General features: G+C 37.6%; 2 protein-coding genes and 1 long non-coding RNA gene across 5 annotated transcripts in view; 1 reads left to right on the forward strand and 2 right to left on the reverse strand.

The window, feature by feature from the left end:
• PGAP1 (post-GPI attachment to proteins inositol deacylase 1) overlaps positions 1–5,583 on the reverse strand; it is a 56,694-nt gene extending 51,111 nt beyond the window's left edge. The window contains exon 1 of the mRNA XM_081312512.1: positions 5,399–5,583. Coding sequence (XP_081168638.1) covers positions 5,399–5,542 — 144 coding nt within the window. The 5' untranslated portion in view covers positions 5,543–5,583. The remainder of the gene's footprint in view (positions 1–5,398) is intronic.
• Positions 5,584–10,093: 4,510 nt separating this feature from the next.
• Positions 10,094–24,846, forward strand: LOC308660279. Its single transcript, XR_014024688.1, has 3 exons — positions 10,094–10,148; positions 12,552–12,600; positions 24,800–24,846. It is a non-coding gene; the product is annotated as an uncharacterized lncRNA (long non-coding RNA).
• Positions 12,602–25,611, reverse strand: part of ANKRD44 (ankyrin repeat domain 44) — a 143,866-nt gene continuing 130,856 nt past the window's right edge. For 2 of the 3 annotated variants that reach the window (XM_081314531.1, XM_081314530.1), the window contains 4 exons: positions 24,533–24,615; positions 23,172–23,254; positions 22,884–22,975; positions 12,602–19,308 (listed from right to left, as the gene is read on the reverse strand). In XM_081314531.1, the coding sequence (XP_081170657.1) occupies positions 19,040–19,308; positions 22,884–22,975; positions 23,172–23,254; positions 24,533–24,615 (527 nt within the window). In that variant the 3' untranslated portion in view covers positions 12,602–19,039. The remainder of the gene's footprint in view (positions 19,309–22,883; positions 22,976–23,171; positions 23,255–24,532; positions 24,616–25,611) is intronic. The other variant, XM_081314532.1, reaches the window with a different exon arrangement.

Here is a 25,611-nt window from a genome sequence, read left to right on the forward strand (position 1 = left end):
TTACCAAGTCTCACCCTTAACTATTACAACTAGTGTCTTTTGTTTTATCAAACCAGCATGCAATAAAGATGACTTATCAAAGACTTTAATTTAATATTGCAATATGTTTATTTAATTAAATTTTGTAATGTTTTTGTACTTGATGTTAGTTTTAAGCTTAGTTTGATTAAAACCTTTACTTATTCTTCTTCAGCTCCTTGCCATATTTTTGTAGATATTCCATCAATTCTTTGTAACTTTCTGACTTGGTAATGATCATAATGCTGATCTAATTTCATTCTAATATTAGATGTTCTTGCTAAGTGACAGGACCTTTCTAAGCTATCTTGCATGTTGACATCTCTACTATACCAAATTTCAGAATTCTTCCATCTTTGTTGGATTTCTTGGAACTGGTTATTAACTATCCATTGATATCCTTTTCCATACCAACATGAGGTTGGTAATTCCTGAGTTTGGAGATCTTTCAAAGTTTTTCCCTATATTCCCATGTTTGTTTTCAATTTCAATATCATCATATAATATTGTTTCTCTTAACTCTAACAAGGATATTGTTACGAATGATTAATGATTCTTTGTTAAGTTTCTTCCTGAAATCCTGACTGGCTTCTCTGCATTTTTGGCAATTTGCAACATTTATTTTCACAATCCATTGCTTTCTTCTCTTTCTTGATCTTTGTCAGTTCCTTTTGACATTCATACTTAACAATTTATTTGATTACATTCCATAATTCTTTTGGTTCCTCATTAATGAGGCTCAGGATTTACTCAGATGAAGAAGGAAGAATTGTGATGGTAGAAATATACTTACACCAAAAACAAACATTGTTAGTAGTAATCTACAGGCCAAATAATAACCAGGAAGAATTCTACCAAAATCTCCATAGAAAAATAATAGAAATGGAGTACCAAAATATTTGTTTAGTAAGAGATTTCAATGAGATAGTAGATGGGAAAATAGACTATATAAGCAGTAAAACAGGAAAAACTGGAAGACTACCTAAGACTTTTTTTAATATGATAGAAGAAATTGGAGTACAAGATGTTTGGAGGGAAATTAAATTTCCAGGGAAACTAGAATATACATTTTATTCAAACAGTCAAAAATCCTGGTCCAGAATTGATATGATTTGGATGACATCCGAATTGAGGACCAATATGCAGGAAACTGAAATAGAACCAGGTACATGGGCAGACCATAACCCTTTAAAAGTGACGTAGAGAGGAATACAAAAAAACCCAAGGTGGACTTTGAACCAATCTATATTAAAAGAAAGAGAATTTATAGAACTAGCAAAAAAGAAATGGAGTTTTTCTTTAAAGAAAACAAAAAAGAAGATACAACATTACAAAATGTATGGGACACAGCCAAAGCATATTTTAGAGGTATAGCTATAATACACATAGCAAAGAAAAACAAACAGAAAAAGACAGCAGTTATGTACTATTAAAGGAGAAATTTGGAAAACTAGAATCAGAACTGCAAATGAATCCACAGAAGACTTTGAAAAGAGAAATGGAAACAATAAAACACAAACTAAATCTGTTGGATTCAGAAAAAATGGCACAGCAGATAAAGAGAGCAAAACAAAAATGTTTTGAAAATGCAAATAAACCAGGAAGATGGTTAGCTTACAACCTTAAAAAACCGAAGAAGAAAATGATATACAACTTAGTAGATGAAAAAGGTTGTCTACAATTGAAAAATGAAAAAATAAAAAAGTTAACTAAAAATATTACAAGAAACTGTATGATATAGAAGAAATTCCAAGAGAGAGAATGATCCAATATCTAGAAGAAAATAATCTTCCAAAAATTCCAGAAACTTTAAAGACTATGTTAGAGGAAAAAATTACAATGATGGAAATAACGGAGGCCATAAGAAGGCAAAAAATATATATGAGATAACACTGAGGCCAGATGGACAACCAGCGGAGTTATATAAAACCCTACAAGATACATGAAGTGAACCGCTGAAAGACGTTTACAATGAACTTTTGTTGGAGGCTAAACTCCCAAACACGTTTAATAAAGTTTAATAAAAACTTTAATAATAATAATAAAAAAGAATTGCTATAGAACCAATCTGAAACTACATACAAAAACAGCTAATAAAATGGTTTGCTCACCTGGAGAGGATGTCTTGGGATTCCATACCATACAAGGCTTGTAGAAAAAGAGTTCTGGCAATTTTCTTAGCAATTTTCCTCTTCAAATCTGCATTACTGCATAGCTTTATTAACTCTTAATATTTAAATGTCTTGTGCCTTTTACTTAATTTCATCCAAAACATTTTAAAAACACAATAGTTGTTTTTTAAGCTGATAGAAATAAAAATAAATAAATAATAAAGATAACCAGTACTTCTCTTTTCTGTTGAATTTGCTGCAAAAGCCCTAGTATAGTTATACTGACATTTCAACACCCACCATATGTTAAACTAGCTATTATTATACTTAACAAATTTAGTCCACAGCAGCTTCCAAATACCGATTTAAGTCATGTGTACAACATCTGCAGAACTCTTCTCTAAAGTTTTTTAATATTCTCCATTTCATTGTACTGTTTTTAAAAAATCTGTTGTTTTAGGTAATAACACTGTAGATATATATTACCAGGAGGCTGTATCACAAGGTATATCATTTATTTATTTGCTAAATTTATTTGCCACCAATCTTGCTGGCTCTTCCGCTTTCAAACGGAGATGAGCACCGGCCCCTAGAGTCGGAAACGACTAGCACGCATGCGCAGGGGAACCTTTACCTTTTTAAAATCTTGCTTTGGGACTACTCTAGGTGGCTTACAACAATAAAAAGAATTAAATGAAAAGAATGTGAACAGAAGTAAGGTAACAGAGCAATAAAATAAACAAAGAAAAAGAGCACAACAAGAAATACAACTATATGATTACCAAAAGTGACAGTTCTATATATATGAATATGGCAAAGGCCTATACTATAGACTTATATCCATTTGCCTGGAATAAACCTCATTGAAACTATTACTATTGACTAGTTTAACACTGTACAACTGTTTCCTATACAGGTTTTATATTTGAAAGTGTGCTAAATATTTACTTTGTTAACCAAACCTTTTTTGACAAATTGAATCAAACAAATTAAATCCTGGTTAAAATTGTGGCAACAGTCCCATGTATTACTCTGTAGATAACTTATTTCAGAATGCTGTCCACAAAAATTTCATTCCCCCCCCCCAAACAAAAGTCTTAATTACTGGCGATCAAACCGGTCAGTCCTAGAGGAGATCAACCCTGACTGCTCTTTAGAAGGCCAGATCCTGAAGCTAAAACTCAAATACTTTGGCCACCTAATGAGAAGGAAGGACTCACTGGAGAAGATCCTAATGCTGGGAAAGACTGAGGGCAAGAGAAGAAAGGGACGACAGAGAATGAGGTGGCTGGATGGAGTCACTGAAGCAGTAGGCGTGAGCTTAAATGGACTCCAGAAAATGATAGAGGACAGGAAGGCCTGGAGGAACGTTGTCCATAGGGTCGCGATGGGTTGGACACGACTTCGCAGCTAACAACAACAACAATGTCCCAAGGTCCTTGTCCATTAGAGACCTCAGCAAGAAATAGCATGTGAGGCATCAAATACAAAGTAACCTGCACTTTAAAGCTAAGTAACTTTAAGGCATCTCAGAAAGAACATGCTTTCAGAAAAGCAACACTGTATATATTCTGTTGTAGCTCAGTGCAACCTTCCTATTTATTATGAACACTGGATAAGGGCCATTTCTCAGATCCTTTAGCAAGAAAAATTAATTATAAAATCAGAATGCTGTCCAAGGCACATTTCTGGCAGTCAAATCTATATTCTTCTGGGGAAAGTATTACAGTATTAGGAGTGACCCTGCATTCTCAAATTAGAATGTATTACTAAGTTGTTTGGTTTAATATTTTACTCTATTTAAAAATATTCATCACACTTTCATTCCATACATTAAAATCATTGTTTGAGGATAAGGGATAATTTAAACAAACAACTTGCAAACAAAAAACACCTCCAGCTATTTGCTTGCTGCGTATGCTATATAAGGAATTGTGTTTCACTTCAAGGTAGACAAAAATAATTTCTGAATAATTATAATTATTAAGACAAATTAATTGCTTCACTTCCCATGCCTAAAATAACCATATGAAAAGAGAATGGTATTAAAAAAAAGAATTGCAGGAGCTTCTGCTTTTGCTTTCCTATCACATCATCCCATTACTTGTCATACATGTCTACGTTGGTTTTGGTCTGCAAATGGTGCATGGCATTATCCATGATGGTAAAACTGCTGACATTATAGCCATTTTTAAAAGGAACATGGGAAAAGCTGGCAGAAAGCAGGAATCTTTTCAGGATAAAATTGACTTATTCTACTTTTGAAAAGACTGAACACTGGTGCATTTTTTTCATCATAGTTATCATCAGAAAATGATAATGATAGGAGAACACTTTGAGAACTAGAAAGTCACAAGACGAATTAGTACTCCTTATCAAGCAGTCAATAAACTGGCAACTTTCTAGCGGGTTAAAAAGGGCCAATGCAGCTTTGACTTTTGGCGACTGCCTGGAACTACAAACCCTGACTCCTTAGATCCAAGTTCCAAGCCAACTTGAAAAAGCATGTTCCCCACAAAGGTGAACTGGGCTGCCTTTTCATAGTTAAGGCCCAGAAGCAATTTACTGAAGATTTTATTCTTCTTAGGGCAGTGGGTCTCCAACTGGTCTCCACACACACACACACACACACACACACACACACCCTCTTTACGTTTTTAAAAAACGAGTGAGAGTTTTGGTTTATGTAGTTATACCTATCAATATAGGAATCAAAACGGATACATTTTAATATATTTAATTTTTTCCCCCACTACACGGACCCCCTAAAAGGGTTTCGGGGAGGGGGGGGGCAGGAGTCCCCAGGCCACACTTGGAGAAGCGCTGCTCTAGGGCACCTGATAATAGGCACTTGAACCCCAGAAGACTCCCACACTGAACCAGAGGGGAGACCCACACACATCCCCAGACAGACGGGCGCCGGTGCAAAGGAGATGAAGCCAGCCCACCCGAAGAGGCACCGGGGCTGAAAAGGCACCGTTCCTAAAGCGCGGGTTAAGGGCACAAGGCAAAGGCGCCCTTCCTCCGGAGGAGCGGTCCCCGAGACCAGGGTGGTGATGCTTTGCCCGGGCACAGACGGCCGCGGAGAGCGAGCAGCCTTCGTGGGGTCTCGACCAAGTTTCTCAGGAACTCCCTGAGAGAAAGCAGGTCCCTGCCAAAGAAGGGGGGGGGGACGGACGGACGGACGGAGGGAGGGAGAACTCGGCGGAGGGGAAGCAAAACGGGACACCCTGGAGCAAATGCCGCCGCCTGTCCGTCCAGCCACTCACCAGGTACTCGGGGTAGTCGAACATGTAGGTCATGCTGCACTGGTTCTCCTCATACTGGAAGAACACGTCCCGGGCGCCCAGCAGCACCAGAGCCGTCAAAACCCCGTGAAATAAAATACCGGTCACCCTTTCCGCCGTCCACATGTCGCTTTCGGTGCCGGCCGCCCGGCTCTCCTTGCCGCCAGGGCCGCCTCTGCCTTCTTGCCGGCGGGCCACACCCGCCGGGAGGCCGAGGACCGCCCCTCGCGCCTCCCTCGCCGGGCGGGGCCGAGCTGCCTCCGCCATGTTTGGAAGGTCGACAACCGCCTCGGAATTCTCGGGCGCGTTCAGGGAGCCTTTCCGTCCGCCATGTTGGGAGGGTCGCTCGGATTGGGTGTGGGAGGGACGAGCGGGCTGTTAAGGCGGCAGGTGTGGCTGAGCCTCGGGCGGCTTTCCGCGGGCAGGATTTTGCGGCCGTGGCTAACGGGGAATCGGGGGTTGGGGAGCCCAGTTAGCAGCTGCGCAGGCTTGCATCTACTCTTGATTTAAGCCCGAATTACAAATGGGCACAAACATGAAAACCAGGAGGAGGAAGAGTTCCAGCTATCGTTGGGAAATTAAGTCACATCTTTAAAAGATGACGTGAGTGGGTTGTTGAACAAAACATGTATTGTTGAATCATAACATTTATTTAATAATAAAATAATAAACACCTACCGAAGAAGGTGTAGGGACGTGGTGGCTCAGTGGAGGGACGTGGTGGCTCAGTGGGTTAGGACGCTGAGCTTGTCGATCAGGTCGGCAGTTTGGCGGGTCAAATCCTGAGTGCCCCGTAACAGAGTGAGCACCTATTACTCGTCCCAGCTTCTGCCAACCTAGCAGTTCAAAAGCACGGTGGGAAGGTAACAGCGTTCCGTGCGCCTTTGGCGTCTAGTCATGCCGGCCACATGACCACGGAGACATCCTCGGACAAGCGCTGGCTCTTCGGCTTTGAAATGGAGATGAGCACCGGCCCCTAGAGTTGGAAACGACTAGCACGCATGTGCGGGGGAACCTTTACCTTTACCTTACTGAAGAATGACTCTTGAAGTCACCCCTTGCTTTTTGGCTGCTAGATCCGGTCTGGAAAAAATCCGGACAACCTGCTGGAGTTATCAAGCTCCCAACTTCTTGCTGTCATCTCCTGATCGTCTGGATTCATCAACCCCACTTTCTGTCTAATCTCTTACTGGCCAATCCTTCACCTGACTATATAAACCTGCATGTTGGGTAGAAATTATATTTAGTGGAGTTTAATCCAAATAAAAGGGATGCAGCGGCTCAGTGGGTTAGGACGCTGAGCTTGTCAATCACAAGGTCGGCAGTTTGGCGGGTCGAATCCTGAGTGCCGCGTAGCAGAGTGAGCGCCTGTTACTCGTCCCAGCTTCTGCCAACCTAGCAGTTCGAAAGCACGCAAAAATGCAAGTAGAAAAATAGGGACCACTCCGGTGGGAAGGTAACAGCGTTCTGTGCGCCTTTGGCGTCTAGTCATGCCGGCCACATGACCACGGAGACGTCCTTGGACAAGCGCTGGCTCTTTGGCTTTGAAATGGAGATGAGCACCAGCCCCTAGAGTTGGAAACGACTAGCACGCATGTGCGGGGGAACCTTTACCTAATCCAAATTAACCCTGTTTGCAACTTGTTGGCAGTAATATGAACAGCGATCATCAATAGCAAAAGCAAACTTGAGAAAAAGGGACACTGAGGCTCACTGAAGAGATGCTGAATCACATCTGGAAGAGATGAGTTGCTACATCATACTATACTTGGCTGTATAGGTAGTCCTCGATTTAATGACCACAAATGACCACAAAGCAAAACAGTTTAGTGAACTTTGCCCCATTTTATGATTTTTCTTGCCACAGTTGCTAAGTGAATCTAGCTTCCCCACTGACTGCATGTCAGAGGGTCTCAAAAAGTGATCTTTGCAGTTGCCAATCGTCCTAGTTTTGATCATAGGACTATGGGGATGCTGCAATGGCATAAGTGTGAAAACTGGTCATAAGTCACTTTTTTCAGTGGTGTTGTAACTGAGTAGTTGCTAAGCGAATGGTTGCAAGTCAAGGACTACTTGTATTCTATTGACTAAGCTACAATTGACTGGGTTTGCATAACATACTGTCCTATGCTTTAAATCATGACTGACATCTACAAGAAATTTATGAAACAGGAAAACAAAGCATATGATACCTTAATGGAATGCATAATCAGATTTCATTTGCACCATAAATATATATCTGTTTATACTATGCTGGATAACAATAAATAAGACCAATGAAAACATTACTCTAAATCAGACATGTCAAACACAAGGCCCGGGGGCCAGATGCGGCCCGCGAAGTGGTTTTATGTGGCCCGCGAAGCCATTCTGGAAACAGTGAGGGAATGGCCCGTGCTGCCTTGGCCCTGGCTGGCTGGGAGCCAATGTACAATTTTGTGCTGGCCATCTATGCTGAAATGCATTCAGTCATAGCTCTGCAAGGCCATCTGTAAACAGTGAGGGACCGGCTTCTGCTGCGTTGGCCCCACCCCCTGGACATGCACTGGGGAGGTGTCACCCTTTGTGAGGAATAAAGAAATGCACCATTGCCTGTAAGTGGCCAGCAGATGGCCTTGGCCTAGTTCATATATCCAGCTTGATGGACTCCAGGGGAGGATTTTGGCAGGCAGTGGGGTGCTCTCCTCATAGCACCGAGAGTTTAAGCTGGGCAGTGTGAATCAGAAGAGAAGCGTGCCGCCGCCCAGCCCCCAGCCTGCCCAGTTTTGGCAGGCAGCGGGGCGCTTTATTCACAGCACTGAGAGGCTGAGCCGAGCAGCACAAATCCGAAGAGAAGTGCGACGCCACCCAGCCCCCAGCCTGCCAAGAGCTGAGCTGGGTGGCATGAATCTGATAAGTGCAATACTGTCTAGCCCCCAGCCTGCCTGGTTTCAGCAGGCAGCAAGGTGCAAAGCTGGCAAGCTTTGCATTGCCTGGCTCAGCCTCTCAGCACTGTGAGAAGACCGCCCCGCTGCCTGCTGAAACCGGGCATGCTTGGGGCTGGGTGGTATTGCACTTCTCTTTGGATTCATGCTGCCCGGCTCAGCCTCTTGGCACTGTGAGTAGAGCGCCCTTCTGCCTGCTGAAACCGAGCAGGCTGGGGGCTGGGCAGCATTGCACAGGTAAATTCAACTCTCACGCTGCTCATGGCATCCCCTCCCCCAGAGCCCGCCAAGCCAGATATGTGAAGTAGACAAGGGCCATGTGCTGGCCACTTCCAGGCAATGGTGCATTTCTTCATTCCTCACGAAGGGTGATACCTCCCCAGCTGTGTTTCTTGCCTGTTTTTCTCCCTCCTTCATCTCAAATATTTTCCCACCACTCTGTTCTTGGAAGGAAGGAAGGTTTGAAGGAAGGAAGGTCTGAGGGAATCCTGCCTTAGTCCTACCTTGCTGCCCTTTCACCATCTCCTTGCCCCCTCCTCCTGGCCTAATCTGGGGGGTCTTCCATCCTATTGCTAAGGAAGCTTTGGATACAAAGCCGGGTCTCCTTCCATGGAGAGGGAGTGGGCCTCCCTCTGACTTTGCCCTCATAGCCATCATGAGCAACCTCGCTAAGGAGAGCAAACATAGCAGCAGCAGCCGTGAGGAGGTAAGTGCAGCTGGGCACCCCCTTGGGGAAGTGGGGCTGGGCTTGGTGCCATGGGTGTTTGAGGGCCAAGCTGGGTGTTTGAACTCTGCTGCCCTCCCTCACATGGCCTGAGAGGAACAGTGAGGCTCCTCCCGTGGACCATGCCTTGGCACTTGGCCTGGTCCCATCCCCTTATGCCAGAGAACCTCAGATCTCTCCCACTCCTGCCCAGGCCCCCACAGGCACCCTTTACGCAAAAGATGTACAGCTGACCATGCCCACCCAATAGGCCACACCACTCCTCACACCCACCCAGTAGGCTGCGCCCACCCTGGCCACACCCACCCGGCCCCCGAGGACAACTGCAGTGCTGATGCGGCCCTCAATGAAATTGAGTTTGACACCCCTGCTCTAAATGCACTCAAAGTAAGAACTGGTTAAGTTTCATTAGATTAAAAGGAAATTATGTATATGCTTCTACTTGAATTCTGCTCCCTTTTTTTTCTAAAAAGACAGTTAAAGACATTCCACAATTATTTTGAAACCTGCCAAACTTGAAATGCAAGATCATGATGCAAAAATCTCTGCCCAGCCCTTAGTTAATATTACGCCTGCTTGATAAATAAATGTTTAATGAAACACATATTTTCTACTCATGTTCTTTGTTTATACTGTGTGCAAAATGCTTCCACTTTCCAGAAGGGAAGGCGTCCTTTCTCTTTGAAATATATGCAAATTCAGGAATCAGGGTGAGGCAGAAGGTTTTGTAATTGAGAAAATGTCACAGAGCTATTGTGTTTTTCCTACCAAAAGATCAATGTTGTACTGAAGATTCAGATATTTGTGGTTTAGAAATAAATTGGTTTAGTTTCTAAATGAGCCAACCTCATGACATTACAGAGGTTTGACTTTTTTTCTAAAACCAGTATAGAATCACTAAGTAAAAATGCTCTATCTAAAGGAGCCCTGGTGGCACAATGCTTAGAATGCAGTATTGAAGGCTAACTCTTCCCACAGCCTGGAGTTCGATCCTGACAGGCTCAGTAAAATGAGGACCCAGATTGTTGGGGGCAACATGCTGACTCTAAACCACTCAGAGAGTGCTGTAAAGCACTATGAGGAGGTATATAGTCTAATGCTATTGCTAAATGATTTTCATTGAATTATTTTGTTGTGAAAATCATGGAACAAATACCCATGCTTCACATTTGCAGGAAGAAATAAAGAAATCAGGCAATTAGGATGATGGAAAATTAATCTTAAGAGTTTACTGATACATAAATTTCCAGTTGAGAAGCTTAAGAGAACATAAATATAAAATTGCTTCCTACAAACAATAACTTTCTACAAAATTGGTTTATATACCAAACAATTTGGGAGGTAAAGCAAACCATCCAGCATTATGGTTCCAGCAGCAGCCAGCCTGATGTCTTCTGGAAGTTTCCAAACAGTTTCTCTATTCTTTACAGCATGTTTTTCCCACCTCCAGTAAATAAAGATGAGGCAAACTCAGTCAAAAAAGTACTTTCTGCCCAGGGTTACAAGGGTTTCAATCAAAAAAATTTTAGTTATGGTTCTTAAAAATAGAAATCAAATTTCAACAGATGATTTGAAAGAAAGAACAATTGGAAAACAAAATAAGAATTTTTCCAGCAATTTATTCTCGTTTGGAAATGATAGCTGTGACTTTTCTTACATATTGAAATTGACAATCCAATAATTAATTGATTATGGGCCTTCAAGACATTTTTGACTCCTAGCAACCAAAAGACAGATTTGCTATTCTTAATCTCTGATTTTCTCTGATTACAGCAATGAGCGATTTTATTAAATTATTTCAGAGACCTGTATAAAATTGACTCAAAGTAGTATGTGTGCTACCCTTTTTATTTCCTGCAATTTATATGGGCATTAGTTCTTTTTTTGGGGAGGTTGTAACATTTTGACTACTGTAATTTGGTCCGCATTGGGCTGCCTTTAAGGACCAGACTGAAGAATCAGTTTGTGCAAAATGCAGTGACCTCAGTGCTCATGGGTGTTTATAGGTACTTGTCACACCTGTCCTGAAGGCTTTGCACTGGCCTATCAGGTTTTGGGTGTAATTTAAAGTGCTGGTCTTCATATATATAAAAAAGCAGTTATAACTTTCAATCTGGTTGTATGATACCTCAATTTATGATCACAATGAGTTACCACAGCAATTCTGGGTTCAATTACAGTTGTAAATTGGTGGGCTAATTGGCAGCAGAAGTGAGGAGACATTAGGGGAGGGTACATCTAAAGTAGTTGTTACCTCAGTTACTGTAGATAGCATCTCCCATCCACTGTGGTAGAGTGGTTATGGAGTTGGACTAGCAGTGAGAGTGGAGACCCAGATTCTATTCCACTTTCAGGCCTAGAAGGTCACTAGGTGACTTTAGGCCAGCCCAATTCCCAAGGTATGGCTGTGGGGAAAAACAGAAAGAAGTCTATATAGTAAGACTCACTAAGTCACACTGAGTTCCAGTACAAAATATGGGATATAAATGAAACAGACGAACAGCTGGATAAATCCTTTGATTTTGGAAACCTTCTGTCAATGATCCAAAAGATCCATTGTATGTAATCCTGTCTCACCTTAGGCAATCAGTTTTATAATGGATGGCCTTCTACAATGATTTGTAATTGTCAGTGGTTAATCTTTTCACTTGGGACTTATTTCTGGATAACTGATTTTGAGAACACTGCAATACTCAGCTCTGGTTTCTGTACAGTTTACTACCTATGCACAGTTATTGCATGTGGAAATAAGTAACAGGCCACATCCATACAAACACCTTTCTCTAATAGTGTGGAGAGAAAAAACATGTTACGAATGAAATTTACTAAAGCTGTTTCATGCAACTCTATAGTTTAATGATGGATGAAGGCTGCTTACATAGGTACACTTCAATTAATAGGCAATTTGTTTCCCAATTGTCACAGATTCAACTATCACATGTTGCTCTAATTGCTAGCAGTAAAGTGCAAATAATTTAAAATGGAAGAATCTTACTAAATGCAGAAGAGAGCCATCTAAGGAATCATATTTGGTTCTTCTCTAAAAGTCGTTTCTCCATTCATGCCTGCTCCTTCAAGAATAAGCAACAGGGCCTTCCAAACTTTACCTTAAACTTCCAATCAACTGAACTTAGTATGATAATTGATAGAAGTTTATAGAAAATGCTGTTTTTCAAGATCTCCAGAGGCATATTTGTTATACCCGTGCTATAGAAGAACACATTTTTATTTTAATACCTGGATGAATAGATAACTTTTGGAGTACCATTTTATTATTTTGCATAGTTTTTCATTGGTGTGATTTGGTGGATATATCAGTTTCATTTATGCTATTCATAACAATTGCACTGATTTATGTTTTTACAGTTTGAGGTATGTACTGTTTTTATAATGCATATTAAGCATTATATTCTGATATAAGCATTGTATCAGAAAGCTGTAGTGACTAGTATTTTTTCTGTAGTTATGTATTTCTTTTTGTTTACAGGTTTTCAGAAACCTGAATGTATGTAAAAGTACAGATGAATGAATTTGGGGTATGGTATTTGTACCATTTATTTGTAAAAAAATTCCATCTGAATGCATTTTAATATTACTGTAATTTGTAGTTAAAAGTGCCCGTTACAATTAATACAGCACTCAGTAGTTGAAAGGATATTAAACGTGAATGCACCCAGTCTATTTCATATTTCATATCCATTTTTACAACCATGTAATTTAACACTTTGGATAATTAAAATTCAGTTTACATTTTTTAAAATTAGCAACAAACCAACAATATTTCATACTGTTTATTACAAATATTTCATACAAAATGTAACACTGGCACCAGATTCATGACACCATGGTTTGTAAAGATATATTGCACATGCTAAAAGCATAAAATATACAGACAAAACTACAAAACATTAGATATTGGCTTTTTAAAATGTATGTCACTGCATTACAAACACAGATAGCTGCATTTAATACACACTCAAGATTGTCACCATTTTAAAACATCCTTCCCAATAACACTGACTTAAGGTTTGCTTTGTGTAATAAGAAAATGTATAAATTCCTATACAAATTTAGCATATTAATTTTATGTCAACACAAATAGATTTTTTTTAAAAAAAGACAAAGCCGTAAAGCTTTGAAATGAAAACATATAGGTATTATATTGCTTCAGTATGACTCATATGAAGGAAAGACATGTTCACAATAGATATCCAGCATACACAAATATAAAAAGGCACTCTAAAAGTTTCTTACATTATGAAACCCAGGTGCATTATCAAGTTTCTAAACAGAGAAGACAAGAAATTGAATTTACTCGATTCATAGTTAAATACAAAGGTTTGCTATAATAGTACCAAAACACAACATGGTGCCCTTTTAGTAGTGATACAGATATCCCCTGAGCTAGTTTATCTTAACATTTGAAACAATACAGATCAGCAAGGGGTAAGTGCCATGCATTGTAACCTGGCAGCTGAAGTTTCACATGAATGGAATACAAGCTGCTAACACAGAATTGTAACTATACAGAGGTGCATGCGTTATTACTCACCTTCTAGATCATGCTTCTCAATCTTTATCAAATCAACACCACTGATTTCAGTAGAACAGAGTGCTTATTTTTTGACAAAAGCTAATCAAACAAATCAAAACAGGCCATAACTGACATTTATTACTATAGTTAAAATACAGTACCTTATTTGCTACTAACCGTATTGCCATTTAGATAAGAAAGCGATTAGAATGGAATCCATACTCCAGTGAGACTAATTACATTTTTCCCATTTTAATTATGATGGTTTTATTACTCTTTTATATGAAAATAATACATGTAAAAGAGTTAGGTAAGCATATTTTGGGGGAAGATGACACTACAAATGGATACAGGTCTATTCAGAAGCAAATTCTTTTAAGTTCAAAAGATTGTATAGCCAGGGATTTTAGCCCTATTGAAACACACAATATAGTCTGAACTCAGGAACTCAGAATTATATCCTATTATATTCCTACATAGATGTGCAGAGGATTTTAGCGTAACATATTGAAAAATGTATTTATAGAAGTCACTATTAAATCATTTGGGTGAAAAGATTATTGTACTATGAATGATCCCAATGTTGTAGATTTCTGCTTGTATGGTGGACTGTCCTTTGACCTCTGTTCCCCAAACTTGCTCTGCATTTGCTCCTACCTTCCTGAGGTTTTGTGGAGGCTGCAGTGGTGTGTCTGTGTGCGTGTGTATTTCATGGTGACTAACTTGATATGATCAGCCAAGAAGAAGGAAGAAGAAAATGATACGTTTTTACTCAATTCCACATGGAAACATTGGTGCTTTGTTTCAAGTGATACTTAATTAATATTTTGTAATGTTCTAGAGAACTCACTTCAGTTATAAAACATTACAATACTAAGAGAGAAAACTTATAGATTAGTAAATGTAGTTTAATTTCCCTGATTGTTTGATGATCCATTTTTTTGGTCATTCTGTTTATTTCATGCCTTCCTTCATAGCTATACCATTATAACCAAATGCATTGCTTCTTATTTGAAAACAAAGTAACACAACAGCAAACTATTGCTAATAGATGATAAGTAGGTTCCAGGTGATTCACAACTATGAGGGCATCTCCACACAACCTCTGTTGCCATTCTATGAACTCAGAATTATTCTGGCATCAACCTGTTATAATCCTAATTTTAGCTGCCGAAAACCCCTCATGAGCTGATTAACTTTCTTTCTAATGGACCAACAGGGAAGTACCAAAAATGACACCCCCTCCATACTTTTTTCTCTAGAAAAGCAGAAAAAGAGAGAGACTGTGAGGAAGCATGCACAAGAATGCAAGGCTTTTATAGCCGGAGCTGCAAAGCCACATTTCTACAACACTAAAGCCTGGCAGAAGACTGTGATAGTGCTATGGCAGCTTAGGAGTTATGGAAAAATGTGTGGTGAGAGTTCTCACCAATAAGAACACAGCCTGTCCCCAAAATCTGATGTAACTTGCTGAAAAGTAGAAAACTAGGGAATCCTCTTGAGCTGCAGCTGAGCTGGATATCTACTGGCTCAGCTACCGAACAAAAAATATAATGTGAAATTATAGAGTACTGTCCTGATGCAAGCATGGCATGAAGCATCATATGAAAATTCTCTCAGTTCTTCTATACCAGAATTTATTAAAGTGTGATTCTGGGGGTCTCCTCAAGTTTATAAAATCAAAATTATTTGCCCGCCAACATTAAAAAAGAATACAGTATTAAAATCCCATCAACAATCATGAGAAGCGAGTGTGTCAATTTTAATTCTTAATATAGTAAAGACTGATAAATATAACCCATTCAGACAAAAGTTCTTTTGGGATCCTCCATGATTTTCAAAAGAGGGAAGAGATCCTGAGAGGAAAAAAAAAGTTTAAGAAACCAAAAGATTTAACAAGCAGAAATTACTCAACATTAGCCTTTTCCTCTTAAAGCACATTTAAAACATACAGTAATCTCCCACTTCCTGAAGTGCCATAGAACTGGGCTATTATGCTCTATAAAATGAAAGTATTCTAATTGTTGGCTCATTAATGAAGTTTGTGACTTGTGCTGCCATGGAAGATATCCAAGTGAAATGTTTGCTGAACAGTCAAGAAAACAGTGACCTTCCTATATTTTCCTCACTTGTTTCATTTCCTTTTCTTTTTTCAAAATCAACTAAGCTGCAAAACTACTTTTTATAAATGATTAAGATCTTTCTGCTGGGAAGCACCCATAGTTTCACTGCAAAACTTTATTTGTGGGTTTTAAGGAACATCCAGTAGTCCTCAGGATTTAATAAATACCTTAAAACTCACAAGAGGATTTAACATCCTTCATATTTAATAGGAATCAAGGCAATAACTAGTGAGGGCCTCTTACATTATAGTTCCTAGTCAACATACAAATATCATTTAAAAATACATATCTGCTAATATTGCAATTTCAAAATATGTGCATAATTATTGCCTTTTACTTAAAAACTCATAATTAACATTTTGTGTTTTAGAGGTCTGTGACGATTTATACATACTTGCATTCTTAAGAAAAACAGTCTCTTTTTATTTTACCATTGCTAGAGAATGCAAATTGTAGTATGAAAAACTTTTCTAAGACCTGGTTAAAAGTGTGTCATGATGAAGAATTTTGTTAATTATCATGGATCAAATTGAAAAACAACTGGAGAATATTTCATTACCCTAATTCATTCAAATAGAGCTTGTGGTAGTAAATGTTCCTAGAAAAGAAGTGCATAACTTTGTGCTTATTTATATGGTGAGAGAAAAATTAACTGCTGATATGTTAATCAGTAGTTGGGACAAAAAAAATCAGCCATGTGGCAGAAAGATCAATTAATTTATGGGAGTACTTCTGATCGTAGTTTTTCTTTTGGTGGGGGTTGAGAAAGAAATTTGGCAGATATCATATCTGTCACAGCAGTATTTGCTGGGAATTTCTTCTCTCAATAGATACATTGGCTGGGGATTAAAAAAAGAAACAACTGAGAGTTTCGGTCAGTTTTAATGGTACCTTTTCATCTCAGGCATTTTTGTGTGTGAGTGTAACTACAAAATGGCTGAAATTTGAGGAACATTGTCACTTGTCTGAAAATAAAGGGTCTCCTACAAGGATTACATTTTAGATATGTGCAAAGCATTTTGAATTTGTAACATTTCTTCAGATACTGGCACAGTACAGCAACAGAACACTTTCAATGAAATCAGAACAATATTGTGCAGAAACAGCTGTTTCAAATTGGAAATATTTGTAAATTCCATTAGAATGCAAGATGTCTATTTCTGTCTATTTTTTGCAACATACAGCCCAGAATGAAAATACATTTGACTTAGAGGAAGGTGCAGTTTCAAGATGGAAGCTTTTCTGGCAAATCTTGTTGATAGAAGCAGAGTGAAACTGTTGTGCATGTAACGTTGTATGTAACGTTTGTTACATTTTACTGATCATCCAAGAATAAATTCACATATTCTGTCTCTAACATACTTCAATATATAGCAATGAATGGTTATATTAAATTATTTCAAATACCTGTGTAGAATAGATAACAAAGCAGCAGGCTACTGCTTGTATTTCAGGTAAATAAATGTATTTTGCTTCCATAAATGAGGAAGGACACTTCCCTCTTTATTCTACAATTCTCCTTTTGAACTTTGACAAATTTTCAACCCCTTTTAAAGACTAAATCACACTTTTTTATATGTTCCCCTTTGCTCTGCCAACAGATATTGTGCAATGTACTCCTCCACTGCATTTGATAAAATGTGCATGAATAGCGCTTGGCTTTTGAAGCTATTCCCAATTGGCTATATAAGAGCTGAAAATGATAACTATGTGCATTTGTTCCATCAAACTCAGCACACTAAATTTGCTTAAATTCATAGCTAATAACACATTATAGAATAAAGAAGGAGGACAAACCATGGTCAATTTTTCTGGGCACTTGTTTCATTTCAAATAAATATAAACACATTTAACATTACAAGTATGAACACTGGTCTGGAAAAATAAACTGTGATCAACACATCATCATCGGTTACAAATGTCAAAGTATCTACTAGAAATAACCCAAGACTCTTAATTACAGAAAACACTATTTGTGCATTTGTGATTAGAAAAGTTACTTGTTTTTTCCCCTTGCATTATTAAAAAAATAATCAAGTCTTCTGAAGCCTTTTGGTCCTCATGGTATAGCTGGTTAGTTCTTTATATTTTAAGAGTCTCACTCTTCTTTCTGTACACCTTTCTCAGGCGAGGAAAAGGGTCCGTTTGACCTAGAAGCTTTGGCAGAAGGAGTAGATATTCATAATGCAAATGTTTAAAAAGTAAATTGATGCCAGCAGGACTGTTTAGTACAACCCAGTTCCCTTTTGTATGATTACTTAACTTTTCCACTTTATGTTTTGGTTTTGTCTCCTGTTTGAATCTTAGCACAGCAATGGTAAATATGAAGGACTGCAATCTATCTTCTTGTATACTTTCCAAAAAAGTCAGACAATGCTTATGATAAAAATCACATTACACATAAAGATAACAAAAAGTCAATTCAAATGAGCAGGGTGAAACATTTAGGTGCATTAGGCATTATATTTAGAACTGGTTTTTCCTAAAACAAATAATTGCTGGACAGCACAGGTAAAACAAGTTCCCAAGGATCCCTACTTGGAGAGTGCAAATAAACCATGCATGCTTGTGCTGAATGGTAACAAAAATAAGGCAAGTCTCATCTGCCTTTACAATAATCTCTTTGCTGCAGCTGCAGGTGGGTATGTTGTGACTGAGGCAAACAAGATTTGATCCTAATGATTTTAAATTGCAAATGGAAGCAGCAAATATCTATTGTTCTAAAAACACCTATTGGGTATTACTGTGATGAATTTAGAAGTCTGAATTGCCACACAAAATGATGATATTGGCAGTATTTGTTCAAACCCAAATCAAAATTTGTGGCTTTACCTTTGGTTTTTATAACAAAGATACCTAAAAGTGAAGACTATATATCTATACAAGAGATACTAGAGATGGAAAGGTCTTCTGACAATCCAGAAGCACCCTACTTGAAAAATGACTTTATATCAGCAATATAATATAGCTAACATATTAATATAAACATAACAGTTCCCTGTTTACTTGTGCTGTCAAAACAGAAAAAGGCAGCTTCTTTTTTCTGCATACAATAGGAGGTAGAGACTTCCAGAAGAGCCCTTAGAATTTATGGAAAGCACAGTAGTGCCGGAAGCAAAACATTAATTAGAGTGCATTTTTTTAAGAAAAAAAAATCCTTACATTTTCTAAAAGGCTCTATTTAATTGCAAATTTTAGTCTTTGCTGTTCTCATTCATAAATGAAGGTCAGGTGAAACTCAGGAATTCGGGTGTTTCTAAAGAAAATTTCAGATTAAATGCAAATGCAATCAAGAAAGGGGCACTGAATGTTAAAAAGTCAAAATGTTTCAGAATCAGAATCATTGTCATTGTATCCATTTTCTGCTCCTTCATCATTCATTAAGGTTTTACTATATGAGTTAAGAGTGTTGCTCATATTGGAGCTACTGCAGAGAAGAGTCCTGCTCAAATGGTCTTTTTTAAAAGAAACGAAGTTGAGTGGCGTCATTGTACTGGAAGGAGAAAAAGGCATCATGGTAGCCAAAATGAGTGCCAGGCAGTCAGCCACGTCTTTGTTAGGAGCGCAAGCCAGGGCTGGTGTATGACCTGGGCACAAATGCAGACAAAGCCATGGTTAGTACTAAGGGAACTAGGAAAAGATCTGAGCATTCCTTGGATACATCTCCAGATGAGATCATAGCTAGGAGATGTATGTTTAGTCACCATCACAGCAGACAAAGCGAGGGTTACTTTTAAAATTAGACATGCTGGGAAGGTACGTAATTCACAAAGTGGTTCTCATAACAAGCACTATTTAATAAAAAGCAAAAGGCAACTTAAAATCTCCACAAAATGAAATAAAAACAGGTAGACCACAGTCCTGGAGGACAATGTGAATCAATATGAGCCAAGACACTGTTAGACTTAATCACAAGATAGAAGTTCATATAAGAGTTATTCTGAGAGCAATGGCTTTCACTCAAAAGTAACTGTGTAATATTTAAGAAAACAAATTAGTAATATAGATTATTGTATTTTACAAAAATAATAATCTGATTAGCATTATTACAGTGGATGATTAATTCTGCAACATTTTCTATTAGAAAGTTAAATATTGGCAAGCTATTAATAATCTAAATGTTCAATTTTAGCTCAATTCAATCATGTTTATTAAAATGTGACAGCTGAGTCTCTCTGTAGGACAAGCAATGTGCTCTTTACTATATATTGGCTATTGAGATAGAGGAATCTTCTCTCATAGGGAAAGTGAAAAGTAGGTAGCATCTTAAGAAAGTGGCAACCTCTTCCCTTCTGCTTATATATTTCCAGAATATCAGGGAAGCTTGTTGGATATCCCATGACAAATAGCATCACAGAAATTGGATGTCAACACACACACATACATGCACATACACACAGGTGTCTTTTTAAAAAGCCTGTTCATAAGCTATCTTGCTGTGCAATGAGAAGGAAGCTTGCTATCTCTCCACAGAGAAGAGAAATAAAGTATTAACGACAGCAACAACAATAATCCATAGAAAAAGAGACTCATTACTTTTTTCTGCATAGGCAATACTTTCCTTAGTTTAAACTCAGTGCAAAGGAGACTAGTTTCCTAGTTAGGTCTTTCCATATATTCAGGAAATTGAAATAAAAAGTTTTCACTGCTGTTCTTGGTTAAATATGGCTTTCCAAAGCAATGTTTAATATTAGTTTAATACTACACGTGTTGAAGCAGATGAACTTTTCAGAAGTCCTTGTTGCTAGACAGGAAATGGGAAGAATACTCAGCCCCAGGGGGAGAATAGGTTCACTACATTTCATTAACTCAATGAATGAAGACTAAACATAAATACTATGGGCAATCTTACAGTCAATATCCCAATAATTATTGTGGTGCACTAAATGCTAGATTGTCTATTTGAGACATAATATTTTAAAAAATCATAGCATTTAGCAAACCATCAACATGCTGTGCAAGTGCAAGAGATGTTCATAAACTATGTATTTGCTGAAAAAAAACCATGCCTCTACTATTAGTGGATTGCCTTTTATACACACACAATATGGAAATTAATATGGATGCCCTTTGCACTTATAGTAATAATTTATTTAGAATATGGACTTCCATGCAGCATTAAATGTGCATGCATAATATATGTCTTATTCTGGTTACCTACCACCTGCTTACTAAGCCTTTCCCAACAATTTTGCCTATGAGGCTTTCAGAGATGTTAACTACTGAGATAGCTAGATAATATAAGCCAGTATTATAAAGTAGCATGATCTCAAAATTGTGAAAATAGTCTGGTTGCAAACTCTTTGCAACTACTCAATCTAGCTGGAGTTTTTTTATTTAGGTCTTGCTAAATCAGCCTGTCCTACACAATGGTTTTGGATGATTATGATGCTTAATAAATTCCTTTAAAGCACACAAAATAAGTTACTCATTGGCTGAAAGTGCAACCTCTAGGAATGGTTACTGAAATAAGGAATTGACTCTTGAATGTTATTCAAAGCTTTCTAATAAACTGAATCAGGGCCAGTAATGAAGAATTACTATAAAAATCTCTATGTATATCTCCTATTAGTGTGTAGAACTTTCTATTCTGTCCCCTGCGAAGTTCAATAAACTTGGCTTTTCACTTGTATATTGGATCTAGGGACTTTTGCCCTTCAATTAGTATCAGCAGTTGGATTTATTATACATTTATCAGCAAACCACTGGTGGAGTGTGTAATTTTATAAAAGTACTTTTTTATAAGGTAGTCTCACTTAACAATAGTAACTGGGACCAGAATTTCCATCACAAAGCAACAGTCATAAATGCAATATCATATGACCATGCTGCTTAAGAACAGAAAGGTCAGCACTTCCAGTTGCCTTCATTAAGTGAATCATCACAGAATGAAACTACTCATGTCTTTCAAAATTTTACAGAATTGGGAAAAATGCCTCTTCCAAAAACTGAGGAAGATTGGTTTGTGTTTGTGTGTGTATGTTTGTGTGGGTGTATCTTCTTTCAGTCCTTTGTTCTTATTAAAAAGAAATTAAATGTTTAACTGCCAACATACAATTCAAAATTATTTGTTTAAGAACTAGCTTTGCATTTTTAATAAAAAATACATAAAGCAATGGGCCTTCCTTCCCCTATGAAATTTCTTTAGAATTTTATGGACTTTTTGAATATTAAGAAAAATATCTCCTCTTTAATAAGTACGGAAAGAAGGAGTCAATGACTTCATAAAAACATGCCAGTACTTTTTGGTATAACTTTTCTTCAAAAGACCAATTCCTATCCTTGGATTCTAGTTAGTGTTTTACTTGCGAGTGTGCAATATCTGGCCAATATTTAATTAAGAATATGGTTAATATGATTAATATGTAGCTCTCAAAGGCCAAAATCCTAAAAGCTATATTAAGTATATCCTTAAGACTTTCATACATCCATATGAACATTTGGCATATTTAATATAAATCTCCTTTCAAACACGACACTACATGCCAAATGGAATTTAAACTTCTCTCAATGATTTGTGATTTAGTATAGGAATGATTTATGAGAAATCTTCCTCCAAAGCGCTCAGAGTCTACAAAGTCAAGCCCATAAGATCCTGATTGAGATATGGTTGATTAGAGATTGGTGTACTTTTCCTAGAAGATTACCATCTAATGATCAGATATGTCAGTTGCAATAGTATATGTAAATTCAAGATGAAAAGTAATTTGCCTAAATATTATTCATTATATTATATTTGCTATATTATTCGTTATATTTCACCCAAGGTCACACAATGGCAGTGACTTATTGTGAAAGAACAGGAAATGTAGCTTCAGAAAGAATCAGGATACAGTTAAAAATTATGTTATAGGGCTTTGCATTCTTCAATAAAACGAATGCATTAATACATTTAAAATGCAGCCCTCTGCCTTATCAGAGTTCTGATGTCTTCATGAAACTAGAAAATTCTAAGTTTTGTTACTTTACATAAGGTATAGTCAACAAAATATTGGAAATGAAATAATAGTTTCAACAAAACAGTGTTTGTGATAACACAAATTCTATTTTTACAATTTGGAAATTAATAACCACTGTCAGCAAGCTTAAATATTTCAGAAAAACATATTCATATATTGTTCATTTATTGTTCATAAATGATAATATGAATATCTTCACTTACCATTTTCATCTACTGCCTGTACACATGCCCCCTTTGCTAACAATTCCTCAACTACCATCTTCAAGCCATTCTGTGCAGCAATATGAAGAGGTCTAGAAAATGTAATATCTAGATTCAGTAGGTTTGATGTATTTCAAAAGGTCTACTATAATATTATGCACAGTTAGTTCAAGTGCTTAACTACATTAAAACACTATGTGAACTCTGTTTCCAAAATGCACAAATATAAAATATATGACACTTTGATGTTATCAAAATTGTTAACAAAATACACGTTAATATACTTACGTTTGCAATGCATTGTTTTTTGCATTAATAAGGCTCGGTTCTTGTATCTTGTCAAGTATCAACAAGGCACATTTTTCATGACCCTGGAAAACAAACACACACAAGCAATATCTAACTACGTATATTTGGAACATTCTACAACACGTAGTTTTTTTTAAAAATCTGATCTTGGTTAGTTATTAAGGAAGTCTAGCAGATGTGAGAACAGGAATTTCCATCGGAAAACCATGGAAATGCACTGAGCTGAAAGAACAAGATGCTTTGATTGAAATTTATTTGTTAGTTTATTAGTACTTTTCATTCTTTCTACTGATAAAACTTGTAGCTTGTAGCCCCCTCTCCCCGCTCCAGGTGATGTACTGCAGGGTTGGGGAGACAAACAAGCTAAAAGCTCTAAAGTAGAAGGAATGAAAAATACTGAAAGGCAACCTAACTTGTCCAAGCTTCCTAAATGCACATTGTTATTGCCTATATCTTAGTTACCTGCCTCTTGTTTTCTACTTAGCCAAAGCCATCACACTGCAGATGGGGGGGGATACAATCAGTTATAGCAAGTCATGATATTCAAGCAAAAGAAAAAGTGAGGTAAATTGTTCCTCAGGTTTAGAGAGTTTTCCTTGTTCTGTAAGCTTCCTCTAATCACCATTCCTACTGTTGATTGTTTGGCTCAGTAATATCTCACTGAAAGAAAATCCAAGGATTGGAAAAAGACTACTATAAAGCTTTTTATTTATTTATTTATTTATTTTTATTTTAATTCCATTTATATCCCGCCCTTCTCCGAAGACTCAGGGCGGTTTACAAGCTTAGCAGTAGCCTTCATTCTATGTATATGCCTGCTTATTAGGGCTTTCACACACACACCCCCAAGCGGCATTATTACAAAGTCAGCTTAATTGCCCCCAACAATCTGGGTCCTCATTTTACCTACCTCGGAAGGATGGAAGGCTGAGTCAACCTTGAGCCTGGTGGGATGCGAACCTGCACTAATTGCAGGCAGCTGGTGTTACTTAAGGAGGCATTAGCCCACTGCTCCACCAAGGCTCTATAATTTTAATTTTAATTTCACTTTACCTTACTTTATCTTACTTAAAAGATTTCTTTTGGCACCCATCTTAAACTCACAACAATAAAACAAATAACTATAAAATCATAATCATAAAACCGTAATATCAAAGAACAGGAGCTCCCTAGGATGAGACAGATTATTGCTCCCTGTCTACAGGATTATTTCCCTTAAGAATATAATAGTGAAGACTCACAGGAGCTGATATATATGGGAAAGCTGTCTTGGATTATGGGTTCATACTGAAATTAGAAATTTTCAGAACTAACAAAGAGTAAGAAAATTTTAAACATACTTTACTGCTAGCCAAGTGCAATGACGTATTCAAGTCATTATCCATCAAGGTTAAATCAGCCTTAGCACTGTTCACCAAAAAATCTAAAATACCAAAGAAACAAAATATTTCATAAGTTTACATACATAGCACCAGTTCAACTATCTTCAGACTCTTCAGATAAAGTTTACATAATAAATTAGTTAAGAAAAATAAAAGTGTGAGAAAAGAGATGAAAACAAAATTCAATAAAGTAGCAACATAAAGCAATGTTTTTTCTCCCCAAAGGGCTTTTAGTGTTACTATTCAAAAAGCACAGTGCAACTATTCTACATTTTCCTTCTTAAATGATTTTCTATAACATGAAAAATGCTGGAAGAAACTGTAGAAAAGGTAGGATCACAAATGGTGAATGATATTGTCTGGGTCATGTTTGTTCCAGGATATCACCTTGGGTTAGAAGGATGAGTGGACTCTGGGTGTTATGAGGAATATGGATGGAGGGTTTTGATCACTACTTCCAGTGCTTTTTTTGTAAAAGAAAAAGGTGCTGGAACTCACACATGTCATACAACCCCGCCTTGCCTATCCTACAAGGTTCCATCCAAAAAAGGTGCCGGAACTCCGTTCTGAGCGTTCTATGAGGAAAAAAAGCCCTGACTACTTCTATTGCTATGCTTATTTGGTACTGTTGTTTGAATTTTGTAAAGCTGTCCAAAGTCATCTGGAATGGGGCAGCTTATAAATTCAGTTGCTCAGACAATCAGTTTTTATTCCATATTTTATGTTTTCTGAATCCTGAACATCCATAAGCCTGTATGGTAAACAATTTATAGTTTCTTCAAAATTGCTTTAGAGATAAATTTATTTATTCATTTATTTATTTAATTAAATTTATTTGTCACCTATCTCATTTCAAAGTGACTCTGGGAGACTTACGGCATTAAAAGCGCTAAAGTCACAAAAGATAAATATTTCTATAATAATAATTATGGAAATCGCAATGAAAAATAAAATTATAGTTAAAAGTTGGGAAGGGAGGGAACAGGTTGTGCAGCGGAGGAGGTGGGATTCCTTCTTAACTCATCAACCACCTCCAG

The sequence above is a fragment of the Vipera berus genome, assembly GCF_964194415.1.
Source record: "Vipera berus genome assembly, chromosome: 1".
Lineage (NCBI taxonomy): Eukaryota > Metazoa > Chordata > Lepidosauria > Squamata > Viperidae > Vipera > Vipera berus.